Genomic DNA, 13,613 nt, shown 5'->3' with positions numbered 1-13,613 from the left:
ATGGGTGAGAGTGTGGATGAAACAGAATTGGCCACGTGTTGATGACTGTTGAAGCTGGGTGATGGTTTATTATGTTACTCTATCTACCCTTCTGTATATCTGCCAGTTTCCATAATAAGAAACAAATAAGAAGAGATTAGGGGAAAATGGAAAAAAAAAAAAAAAGAAAGAAAAAAAGAAAAACACTTACAGATACAGTGTAGTGCTGTGGTTAGTGCATGGCTTATTTGCCAGATGACTTATTTATTGAAATTTCCTAACTCTCCCTCGAGTTCCTCATGTTTAAAATGGGTATAATGGTATATTATAGATAGGTTTGTTTGGAGGATTAAATGTGGTATGTAATATAAAACACTTAGCATAGTACGTGGCCCACCATGTTCTATAAGAGAGAGCTTATTTTTATTGTTAGTCAACTTCGGCAGGCAGTGGAGAGCTAGTAAAGACATTTGAGCACTAGAGTGACTAATCAAAGCTGTTTACAAAACATTAGAAAAGGGTATTTCTGCTTACTGGGGTCACTACAGAAGAAATTTAAACTTTCAGTAGTAGAGCCAAAGAAAACAGCAAAACAGCCTTCACCCTGAGCTGGGGAGATTCTTGCCAGGAGCTGTTTAGATACTGAGTCAGCCTTAGTGACAGAGGGACAGATTTTCTGCCTAAAGGAAGCCAGAGGCCTGGTGAGGGTATGACACTGATAGGAGCCAATCTAAGCAGAGCCTAGCAGATCAGGGTCTACCTAGCTGGGCTAAGGGACCAGGAGGACGATCCAGCACCAGAAAGGGAAGGGGTTTGATGAGACATCAGGACAGGTTCAGAGACTCTTACCAAAATGAGCAGGCTGGTCAGAGAAAGATCTAGAGTAAGTTCTAGTTCTAGATGGATGAGGCTAAGGTGTTGCAGAGGTAGGGAGCCATGATCAATTTGCAGAGGAGTCAAAGGGGGATAGGGGGATAAATAAAGCCAAGATCTTCAGAGGAATAGGCAGTTTCCCTGGGAGGCTAGTTGTGTTCAGTGAGGCTGGCAAATCAGTGCACTGATTCAGGGCTTGGGATTCCAGCACAGTCACCTGGAGTGGCCACTCCAGATAGACCTGGATCATCATGATCTGCAGAAGGCTGGACATCTTCTCTGTGGCTGTGGAGATTAGATTTCATTAACCTCTGCTACTTGACTTTACCAGAGAATTATATATGTCCCATCTGGCTTTAGCCATAATGATCTGGTATAATGAAACATGAGTAATAGCAAGTTGTAAATATTTGTCTTATTCTTCTCATATCTATACTCTTTGAAAAGACACCTCAAAATATGACTTGTGGAAATACACAGCTGCTTGTATATGATACCTGAACATATCTCCATAGAGTGCGGTTATAAACTATTGCCTATTTATTATGAAGGACCTGCATCACCTCTGTCTCCCATCCTGGCTAGTACTGTTAAGAGAAATATTTTAGGCTTCAGGTAAATGATGATGATGGAAACCTAATATATATGTCCTAGTCTGAATTTCCTTGACTCTTTGATTAGGTGACTAATGAAACTTAGAGAATGAAGGCTCTCATTCTCAACAATTTAATACTTTGTACTCACTCAAAACAGCAAAACAGACACCAAAAACTTACTTGTGTGGCAATATGTTTTTAGTGAACGTTTTTGAGACAGTAAAATTATTCAGGTAATTTACCCAGTCTTCATTTTACTACTATAGACCTGTGCTTAGTCTTAAAACGTAATATTAAATCACAAAGGAATTGCTAAATAATTTATAAAACAAGCTTATAATAGAAAACTTTTCAGCAATTAAAAATAGTGACATAGATATATCTATTGACGTGTGAAGGATATATATTAAGTGATAAAATAAGGTTTCAAAAGAGTAAGTATAGTTGAGCTTATTTTGCAATAAAACGTGTCAAGCGTGTGTACTGGTGCATGTGCATATAGTGCTTGTACATAAGGAAACATCTAGAAGGATATACTCCATAATGTTAACAGTGGTTATATTTTGTGATGTGATTTCTCGTAATTTCTGTTTTCTTCTTGACACTTTGTGTACTATATGAAGTTTGTAAGATAATTAAGCATTGTGTGTGTGTGTGTGTGTGTGTGTGAGATAAGAAAAAGTAAGCCCTTGTGTTGAGAAATATGCCTATATCGCTTAAATTGTATTGAAATATTATAAGTGGTTGAAGACTCCTAGTCTTTTCCCAGAGTTAGTTGCTGACAAGGCACACATATGGTGAGAGAAAAATCACTGTTTAAGGAAAACAGTGCATAAAAGATGAAAATTCTGTAGGATGAGTACCACATGGTTCCCTTGAAAATTTGGGCCATGTTATATTGGAGTGCTCGTGAGTATTCAGTGTAATTCCAAGAGCTGGATGACACCTATTGAGGTAATCTAATCCAATGCTTCACTTTATAGATGAGGAAACTAGAGACAATAAATGATTTTCCCAAGGTCACACAGCTCACTAGTGGCAGAACCAGGACTGGGACCCAGCTTGGAAAACCCTTTCCACTGTCCCATTATGCCTTTGCATTCTCTGATTTCTAGATATGTACTCTTTAAACCACATTCTAAATGTTGTTTCCTCTTATTACTTTGATCTTCAAATGAAGAAAGCTTATATACTTAATTTTTGAACCCATAGGTATTTGTATTGTGATAAGAATCTAGCAGAAGGGTTGCTTTATGATGTTTGTATGACCCATAACTTAGAAAATTTTCATTGAAGTACATTTAGTTCCCAGTAGAAGAAAGCTTATAAGTTTCTTAACTTTCTGTGCAGGGCAATTCATTAACATTGGCCTGACTTTCTATGCTAAAACTAATTCTTCTCTTTTTTTCGACAGCTGGCCACATTCCGCACCCTCTTGTGTACAGGGGAGGGCAAAGCAGCGGCTTTTTTGTTGAGCAATCACCGTCCACCACAGCCTCTGAAGGGCCGAAAAGTGAGAGCCTCTTTCCATTAAAAGTTGTCACCAACAGACCACCCCAAATGTGTCTGTGGAGAGAAAACAAAACAAAACAAAGCAAACACAAAAACCCCTACTAACAGTTCTTTCCTAGAATTCTAATTTATGGGGTGCCATTTTGCTGTCAGTTTCAGCACAAAGAAAATCAGATCTTTTTAATCAAACTAACTTAAGTCATCTGTCTCAGATTTGCAGTTTATAAGCAGTATATACTTGGGTATATAAGCAGTAAACACTGGTGTGTTTTAAAACACACGGAATACATCTACTTCAACCTGCGTGACAACGTGGCAGGAGTTGCAAACCTCAGAACGTATTAAAAATCTTCCCTTGCCATAAAGACAGATCAGTCACATCTCTCAGTGATGTTTGGTGAAAAACTTAAATGCATTCCCAGAATGATAGGATTGTGGTACCTTTTCCTAAACAAGGGATTCCGCTTAATATCTTGTTATCATTCCAATTCATAAACGTAGATACTATTTCCTTTTAAAGTGAATTTTCATTTGGATCGTGTTGCTGCTTCTCACTGCAGGATACCTCTAATAAAATGAACAAGAGGAGAGTTATCAGGGTGGGGGTGGGATATAGTGAATTAAAGCATCTATTCCACAGCTCAAAAAGAGTCAATACAATTTTGGTGAGGAATTCCCCAGGATATAAATGGCTTTTTAAACTTTAATGACTTATGCCATACATCTCATTCACTTGGTGATGTTAATGATAAACTGGCTAATAATTGATCAGACAAATTGGTTGTCAATTTATAGCATTAGCATGGTTTGAAACAGATTACAAGGTACCAGTGCAGGCAGAGCTGCCCATGGGCATGAGGCACAGATTGGCTAATTTTGTCCTGTGTTTTGGCAACAGAGCAGGGAGCAGTCCTGTGAAGGTCATTGTTTTGTCAATTGATGGGGAAACATTACTTGAGTTTCATAGATATAATCAGTCACAAACCCTTCAACCCATTTCCATGGCAACACCCCTCTCCCCTTACACACATGTCCCTCCATCTCTTAATTTTGTAAGTTGGCTCTTGATATTCACTTTAACCTATTATCTCTTGTATATTTTTGTTTGATTTTGGTGAAGGAGGATGGGGGAGGTCCTTCTGCTCTTTCTGGTACAAATACAGTGACACTAAGCATTAACTTAATAATCACGTTTAAGACTTGAACACGTGCTACACTTCTGTCATCTTCTGGGAAAAGTTTAACTGAGTTTCCTTAATTTTGATGATTTATTAAGACACCTCTCTTCCCCTGAATGTAGATTTTAATAATTGGAAGTATTCTGTGATAGTCTTCTTCTTTTTTTTTTTTTTTTGACTGCACCACATGGCTTGTGCGATCTTAGTTCCCCGACTAGGGATCGAACCCAGCCCATAGCAGTGAAAGCACCAAGTCCGAACCACTGGACCACCATGGAATTCCCTGTGATAGTTCTTGATAGGATCACCGATTATCAGTAAATTGTATAATAATGATAGATATGATTGCATTAAGATGAGTTCCTGAAGATGAAAGCTCCTTTGTTTTTTGTTTCCCCTTCACAGTATCTAGCTTGAGGCCTTGCAGGAGATTGACAAGTAGCAAATATTTAATTACTTGAATATTTAAAAAACTTTATTTTGTATCTTTGGTAATTATCTTGTTGCTTGCAATCAAATGCACTATAAGTTCATGTAACAAGTAAAGTGCAAGTTATCCCTTGAAAATTGTTTTTTCTTAAAGGAATACTTGTTAAATCTACCTGTGTAACCAGAAGTTCTCACTGGTTTTAAAAATACCAGTGTTGAATGAATTTCTTTAGTTTGGAAAGACATGTTGTGAAGTATCCTAGTCAGAGAAAGAAGTCTGTTTTCTCAGAGAAAGTAAATAGCATGTAGGATGGGGATTCTAATTACTGTGTATGAGCATTACCACTTCATAATTTAAGCTTTCTGCTACAGTATTCCATCAGTTCTATGCTACAAATTGGACTTTAGTAGACTAAAAACATCTACACAGCACTGATTTCCTTGAAGATTATCTGATAATTTATCTCTTAGAGGCAAAAAGTTCTAAGTGTTATCTAAAGTCTAAGTTGTTATCTTTTGAAAAGATTAAAGAGTTGTAAATACCAGCATGGATAATCTTGTTTCCCACCTGTATTGGATTTATATTTGTTAAGCATTTTGTATTTTGACTTAAATTGGATTCAACCACAATAAATATTACAAGACAAACTTTGAACTTGTATATGCAAGATACAGAATGAGATTACATTTTTACACTTTTTATTTAGAAAACAATTTCAAACTCACAGAGAAATTGCAAACACAATTTTTTCCGCTGAATTATTTGAGAGTAAGTTGCCAACCTGTTAATGCATCATCCCACAAACTTCAGTGTATATTTTCACAAGTTAGGACATTATCCTACAGAGCCATAGTACAGCTAAAACAACCATGAGGTTAACCTTGCTTTATTTTCACTGACTATGCCATTCGAGGGTAACTCGTTCACTTAGCTGTGTTTCCTTTGGTCAGGCACTGGTCCTCAGTCTTTCTTTGCTGTTTATGATTTTGACACTTTTGAAGATGATAGGCTAGTTATTTTACAGAATGCCCCTCAATTTGGGTTTGTTCGAGATTTCCTTGTGATTAGATCCAGATTTTGCATTGTTGTCAGGAAGATCACAAAAGCAATGCTGGGTCCTATCAGGCAAATTGATTTGTCCTCTAATGGAGTATATTCACTTCAGCACTTGATTAAGATGGTGTCTGCTAGGCTTCTCCACTGCAAAGTTACTCTTTTTTTCCTTTGTAATTAACAAGTATTTGTGAGGGGATGTGCTTTGAGACTATGTAAATATCCTGTTTCTGATTAAACCTCCAATTTATTCATGTTTCCACTATGGATTTAAGGGATCCCTGTTTTATTCAGTGGGCTGTAAGACTGTTATCACTATTACCATCTATTCTCACATGCATATTTTTCTTAATTGGCCAGGAGGAGCATCTCCAAGCTGGCTTCTGTGCCCTTTTGACACTTTGTCCCCATGTTCTTATTTCTGACAGCAGTGTGATGTTCCTGGCTCAGCTCATTCTGCACCTTCCCCTGCCCTGGAATCTAACATTTCTCCAAGGACCCCTGGTTTCTTTTAGTGGAAAATAGTATTGAAAAAACTAACATCTGGGTGCTAGATGGGTGCATGGCTATTGGATCACTGCTACTCCTAGATCCTCTCAGTGAACAGAGGTCAGGAATGCACACACAAACACACACGCACAATGTGTACTCACATGTACAACATCTATATTTCTGCATCTATATTTTTAAAAATCACAATTTCACACTCATATCTCTAATTTCTTTTTTCTAACATCTTTATTGGGGTATAATTGCTTTACAATGGTGTGTTAGTTTCTGCTCTACAACAAAGTGAATCAGTTATACATATACACACGTTCCCATATGTCCTCCCTCTTGCATCTCCCTCCCTCCCACCCTCCCTATCCCACCCCTCCAGGCCGTCACAAAGCACCGAGGCAATATCCCTGTGCCATGTGGCTGCTTCCCACTAGCTATCTACCTTACTACGTTTGTTAGTGTGTATATGTCCATGACTCCCTCTCGCCCTGTCACATATCTCTAATTTCAATCCAATACTACAGGGTTCATTCTAGTTCTCCATTTCCATATTTCTAATCCCCTTCTCCAACAGTGAGAAACCTGGCTCTCATTATCCTCAATACATTTACTTCTTTGGCCACTTCTTCTGTGTGTAACCAGTATCCCATCACCACTTCCGACCTCTCACCCCCACAGGCATGGATGCCCTTTTCTCTCAGCTTGGATTGTGATGTCCTGCACTGGGCTGCCTTGTCCCCTGAGAGGAGGTGGGGCAAGGAGGGGAAAGCGAAAAGCAAGGTTACATTTTGAAATACTCACTGGACTGTTCACAGGGAGGTTCCTTATTTCTAACACAAGGTTATTGAAAATGTGGCTTTGCCTATACACATTTTATCATAGGTGGCAGTGAAATGCAATATTTTGTAAAAGGTTTTTAATACCTCTGAGTGGAGCTGCAGAAAATGTAGACCAAGGAATAGTGGTCTCATTTCAGAGGCTAGAAAGCCATCCAGGCACTTGGATAAGTATCACAAGTTGTTCTTATTTTAGATTTACTGAAGAAGATTAAATCCCTTATGTTGAGGTTTTTAATACCCACTGAAATGTAAACTCCCCTCAGAGGATAATTTTTACACTTTAGTATAACTGATTTTTACATGACAGGTTTTGGTGGGAATAAAGACTGACAACGGAATGTCAACATGATATAAAAGAGTCAGTGGTCTGAGTGTTTGGATAACCGAGATGAACTTGAGCTACTTCACAATTTTGCTTACGTGCCTCATTCTTACCTGCACCCTTACACTTTGCACCATGATTGATGTATAACGAATACTCATTGTCGGTAAATGGAATGCATTCTTTATTGAAGTAATTGGAGATTTCTCTGATGTGGCTAGGAACTCACCTCTACCTTCCTAGAGAGGAATTATAACAAGCAGAGTTCCCCCCAACTCCTGTCATGGGCTGAGAGGAGTCTTCTTGCCCGACCTGTCCTTGCTTAACCACTCCCACCTCCATAGGTCACCCGGTGGAAGAAAGTGGGTACATTAAAGTTTCTTGTTTCAAATGAGTGTGTTTTCATTACAAGTGCCTTTGGGTGGAAAGAGGGCCAGTTTGTCTTAGCTGTTTTCATGGAGTGAGAGTTGCAGAAACTCTGGGTTTGTGACTCAATGAGATCAGTTGAATCATAAGTCAACCCCAAGTTCCTTATGGAAGGTATGACCTAGAAAAAAGGACTTGTGTGTTAACAGGGACTTCTGAGAATAACTGTCTTTGTGGAGGTAATTCTTGATCTGCTATCGGCTTATACTGGAGGGTGTGGGAGGGCCCCATACACAAACACATAACTCAGTGGTGCTGGCATTTAAAAAGCATGACAGTATCAGTCAGGTTCCATCAGGAAAACAGAACCACCCAGTATTTCAAACAGAGGGTATTAAATGTTTGGAATTGATTATACAAGTAATGGAAGATGTTGAAAAACCAAAGTGGACAGGTAACCAAGAGGTTAGCAAGAGCAGGAAGCTTTCAGTTTCCTCAGGAGGAGGAAATGTTCCTGGAGCCCAGGAGCCATGGCCATCAAGCTGAAAGCTGAAGTTTAAACTAATGTCCTGACTAGGAGGATCTGGTTATTTTTTGGAGAGACACAGCCACTACCTGAGTCCTTGCTTGAAGTAGAGAGAGGAGGAGAAATATTGTGGCTTCTCCCTTTATTCCATCCTCTAAACTCCTACTGATACTCACTGGTAGAACCTACCCAGAAGTCAGATAGCATGGAACCATGAAAGGTCATCCTCCTGTTATACAGAGCAGACCAGTGGAAAGGTCCGGGAACAGATCTGAGAAAAAATGGGTTTAAAACCATCCAAGGCACCAACATCTGGGAACCTCTATTATGCAGGTCAAGCAAGTGACTATGATGCCAGGCTGGAATTCTCCAGAGATGAAAGACCATTTCCAAACTTTTCTCCTATTCCGGAAATTTAATTTGATCACAAGTTTTCAGGCATCTTCTATGTGGTAAATGTCGTGCTAAGTACTAGAGATATAAAGATGATTAAGATATGATTCCTTCTCTTAAACAGCTCAAAATCTAAGACAACTATAAAAACGAATTGCATCATACAAAATGTTAAGTATTTTAATTTTAGGTATCTGTAGAGTGCTAAGGGAAAATGGAGAAGATGGAGCAATTAATTCTGGAGAAATTAACAAAGACATAAAGATTTGCAAGTGTGGTATATTTGGAAATTGGGCTCTCTAGTTTTCTATGTAGTTTTGTACCTGGTGCTTGGGTAGGGAGATGTGTCAGTGAGGACTCCTTTGAGAGCAATGGAAACTTCAATACAAAATGGCTAAAGCAAATAATGGAATTTATTAATTCACATAATTGAAAGGTCCAGGGGTACAGCTTGCTTTCATCATGCTGAAACCAGGGATTAAGATCAGGCCTCGATCTCCTTTCCTTTTGGACACCTCTGCCTCTGTGGGTGCCATCAATAGTCAGACTCGCCTTTCATATTGGAAGGAAGGAAGGCTCCACCTATATACTTAAACATCTCCTGCAAGCCACACCAGTGACAAAAGGAGAGCTTCTTTCTCCAAAGACTTAAAATTTTTTCTATCTACTTTGTATTCTCATTTGCCCACATTGAGTCACATGCCCATCCTTAATCAAGTCATCTTGGCCAGTGTATTTCTATCTGGCTCGGGAAAGCATGTGGAGTTAGCCCTTTCCCAAATTGTACAGACTAAGAGTGTTCATGTTTGTGTGTGTGTGTGTGTATGTGTGTGTGTGTATGTTTGCATTGGGGGTGGGTGACTGCAGTAAAGGAAAACTGGGGTTAGTACCTGAAGAATGGAAAAAAGATTATGGGTGGCAAAAACAAAAGATTGTCTACTCTGAAATAAAAGAGTGGCTGAAGTAGGGCCTGAAAAGAATAAAACTCAAGAGATAGTTCAGTTTTTCTAGGAAATAACCATCATCCATCTAAAGAGAATCAAGTACCTCAAGTCAAATGCAAGGTCAGCATTTCAAGAAGGGCACAAGATTTAAAAGTTTTCTACTAATGCTTTGATGAAGCGATAAATTGATACTTTCCTACAGTGATGAGGAAGCACAGGGATTGTCAGAGTCAGGTACCCAACCTGGAATTGGGGAACCTGGCATTTTCAGCGGGACAGAACTACTTGCTGACCCAATCAGTGGGTCTTCCATGTAGGGTTCACGTGCACACACTGGATTCTGACCACTGTGGTCTGTCTCCTGCTGGGCTCTCCCAGGTTCCAAGGAGGCAGAGATGTCTTTGTTAGAACTTGTCCTCACCTCTTTTAGCCTCCTTTGAACTCGTCTAGCAACCAGTGTGGATTGATCATGCCTATTGTTCACAATGCCTTGTCTTTACAGGCGGCTCAAGAAGCTTTGGTTGAAAGAATTAATGAGTGAGCACAAGAATCAATAAGAAGTGCTCTGATTTTGTGTAAAATCAGCACATCTTGAAATCTATTCTTTCTCAATAAAATAACAACTGCCCATAAGTTATTGACCTAAAAATCCAAGCAACTTGTTACCTAAGGAAATGTTAGTGTATCAGTTGTGAAACTAATCCAAGATAAATGGGAGGGGGTATAGGTTGCACTGTTGTGTTGTAACTAAATGGGAACACCCTCTCCCCAAGATCATCTCCAGACAAGTATCGCCCTTCTTGTAAAAGCCAAGGTCCTCATATCTCTCCTCTTAAAACCTTCTACTGCCATCATCTGGACAATCAGGGAATTTTCTTCCACAGCCCATGCCAGAGACCAGTGGTTCTCAAAGTCTGGCCAGAAGACCCCTGAGGGTCCTGAGACACTTTCAAAGGGTCAGTGAAGTCAAAACTATTTTCTAATAGTCCCAGGATGCTATTTGCCTTTTTCACTATTGGACATTTGGAATGCTGGTGCAAAAGCGATGATGTTTAAAATTGTTGGTTTCTTAGCATCAGGGCTGTGACTGTAAATGCTATTTGTAGTCATTTTTTCTTCATCACCATGAAATCATAGTTTAAAAAGCCATTTTCTCTTAAAAATGTCCATGTCCTTAAGTAAAAATGATTAGTTGTGTTCATATTATTAAAAATTAGTTTGAGATTAATTATTAATCTCAACTCCTGAGGACATATTCTTTTTTTATGGCCTTTTTAAAAATTAATCAATTTTTATTGGAATATAGTTGCTTTACAATGTTGTCTTAGTTTCCACTGCACAACAAAGTGAATCAGCTATATGTATACATATATCACCTCTTTTTTTGATTTCCTTCCCATTTAGGTCACCACAGAGCACTGTTTATAGTTCCATGAGCTATATAGTAGGTTCTCATTTGTTATCTATTTTATACATAGTATCAATAGTGTATATATGTTAATCCCAATCTCCCAATTCATCCCACCCTCCCCCTTTCCCCTCTTGGTGTCAATACGTTTGTTCTCTACATCTGTGTCTCTATTTCTGCGTTGCAAATAAGATCATCTATACAATTTTTCTAGATTCCACATATATGAGTTAATATACGATATTTGTTTTTCTCTTTCTGACTTACTTCACTCTGTATGAGGGTCTCTATGTCCATCCACGTCTCTACAAATGACCCAATTTCATTCCTTTTTATGGCTGAGTAATATTCCATTGTGTGCGTGTGTATGTGTGTGTGTGTGTGTGTGTGTGTGTGTGTGTGTGTGCGCGTGCATATATATATATATATACACACACCACATCTTCTTTATCCATTCTTCTGTTGATGGACATTTAGGTTGCTTCCATGTCCTGGCTGTTGTAAATTGTGCTGCAATGAACATTGGGATGCATGTGCCTTTTTGAATGGTAGAAAATATTTGCAAATGAAGCAACTGACGAAGGATTAATCTCCAAAATATACAAACAGCTCATGCAGCTCAATATCAGAAAAAGCAAATAAACCAATCAAAAAATGGGTGAAAGATCTAAATAGACATTTCTCCAAAGAAGACATACAGATGGTCAAAAAGCACATGAAAAGATGCTCAACATCACAATTCTTAGAGAAATGCAAATCAAAACTACAATGAGGTATCACCTCACACCCGTCAGAATGGCCATCATTAAAAAATCTACAAACAATAAATGCTGGAGACGGTGTGGAGAAAAGGGAACATTCTTGCCCTGTTTGTGGGAATGTAAATTGATACAGCCACTATGGAGATTACTTAAAAAACTAAAACTAGAACTACCAGAGGGAGACCTTCAAGATGGTAGAAGAGTAAGACATGGAGATCACCTTCCTCCCCACAAATACATCAGAAATACATCTACATGTGGAACAACTCCTAAAGAACACCTACTGAATGCTGGCAGAAGACCTCAGACTTCCAAAAAGGAAAGAAACTCCCCATGTACCTGGGTAGAGCAAAAGAATAAAAGAAAAAAACAGAGACAAAAAGAATAGGGACAGGACCTGCATCACTGGGAGGGAGTTGTGAATGAGGAAAATCTTCCACATATGAGGAAGCTCCTTCACTGGTGGAGATGCAGGTGGCAGGGGGGAAGCTTCAGAGCCATGGAGGAGAGCGCAGCAACAAGGGTGCAGTGGGCCAAGTGGAGAGATTCCCATACAGAGGATTGGTGCTGACAAGAACTAACCAGCCCGAGAGGCTTGTCTGCTCACCTGCCGGCCGGGAGGGTTGGGGACTGGGACCTGAGGCTCCAGCTTCTTCAGAGTTCAGACCCCAGGGAGAGGACTGGGGTTGGCTGTGTGAACACAGCCTGAAGGGGGCTAGTGCGCCACAGCTAGCTGGGAGGGAGTCCAGGAAAAGATCTGGACCTGCCTAAGAGGCAAGAGACCATTGTTTCGGGGTGTGCCAGGAGAGGGGATTCAGAGCACCACCTAAGTGAGCTCCAGAGATAGGCGCAAGCCACGGCTATCAGTGCAGACACCAGAGACAGGCATGAAACGCTAAGGCTGCTGCTGCAGCTACCAAGAAGCCTGTGTGCAAGCCCAGGTCACTATCCACACCTCCCCTCCCGGGGGCCTGTGCAGTCCGCCACTGCCAGGGTCCCATGATCCATGGACAACTTCCCCAGGAGAACACACGGCACGCCTCAGGCTGTTGCAAAGTCATGCTGGCCTCTGACGCTGCAGGCTCGCCCCACATCCGTACCACCCCCGCCCCCGCCCCAGCCTGAGTGAGCCAGAGCTCCCTAATCAGCTGCTACTTTAACCCTGTCCTTTCTGGGCGGGGAACAAATGCCCTCAGGTGACCTACACGCAGAGGCGGGGCCAAATCAAAAGCTGAACCCCAGGAGCTGTGTGAACAAAGAAGAGAAAGGGAAATCTTTCCCAGCAGCCTCAGGAGCAGTGGATTAAATCTCCACAATCAACTTGATGAACCCTGTGTCTGTGGAATACCTGAATAGACAAAGAATCATCCAAAATTGAGGTGGTGGATTTTGGGAGCAAAGATATGTATATTTTCTTCCCTTTTCTCTTTTTGTGAGTGTGTATATGTATGTTCCTTTGTGTGATTTTGTCTGTATAGCTGTGCTTTTACCATTTGTCCTAGGGTTCTGGCTGTCCGTTTTGTTTTGTTTGTTTTATTTTTAGTATTGTTTTTACCGCTTGTGATAACATTGGTGGATTTGTTTTTTGGTTTGGTTGCTCTCTTCTTTCTTTTTTTCTGTTTTTTATTACTTTAAAATTTTTTTAATAATTATTTTTTATTATACTAACTTTATTTTATTTATTTATTTATTTATTTTTCTCCCTTTTCTTCTGTGCCATATGGCTGACAGGGTCTTGGTGCTCTGGCCAGGTGTCAGGCCAGTGTCTATGAAGTGGGAGAGCAAATTTCAGGACATTGGTACACCAGAGACCTCCTGGTTCATTGTAATATCAAATGGCAAAAGCTCTCCCAGAGATCTCCATCTCAGCGCTTAAACCCAGCTCCACTCAACAACCAGCAAGCTACGGTGCTGGACACGTTATGCCAAACA

The 13,613-nt window shown here is 40.0% G+C and overlaps 1 protein-coding gene across 1 annotated transcript in view; it reads left to right on the top strand.

The window, feature by feature from the left end:
- CA13 (carbonic anhydrase 13) overlaps positions 1-2,982 on the top strand; it is a gene marked incomplete at both ends in the record, with an annotated part of 28,876 nt that extends 25,894 nt beyond the window's left edge. Inside the window, one exon of the mRNA XM_082674889.1 lies at positions 2,863-2,982. Coding sequence (XP_082531015.1) covers positions 2,863-2,982 — 120 coding nt within the window. The remainder of the gene's footprint in view (positions 1-2,862) is intronic.
- Between the last annotated feature and the right edge of the window lie 10,631 nt (positions 2,983-13,613).

This window comes from Grampus griseus (assembly GCF_964374135.1).
Source record: "Grampus griseus genome assembly, chromosome: 17".
Lineage (NCBI taxonomy): Eukaryota > Metazoa > Chordata > Mammalia > Artiodactyla > Delphinidae > Grampus > Grampus griseus.
Note: the sequence above shows the minus strand (reverse complement) of the source record. Positions and strands in the feature narration are given on the sequence as shown.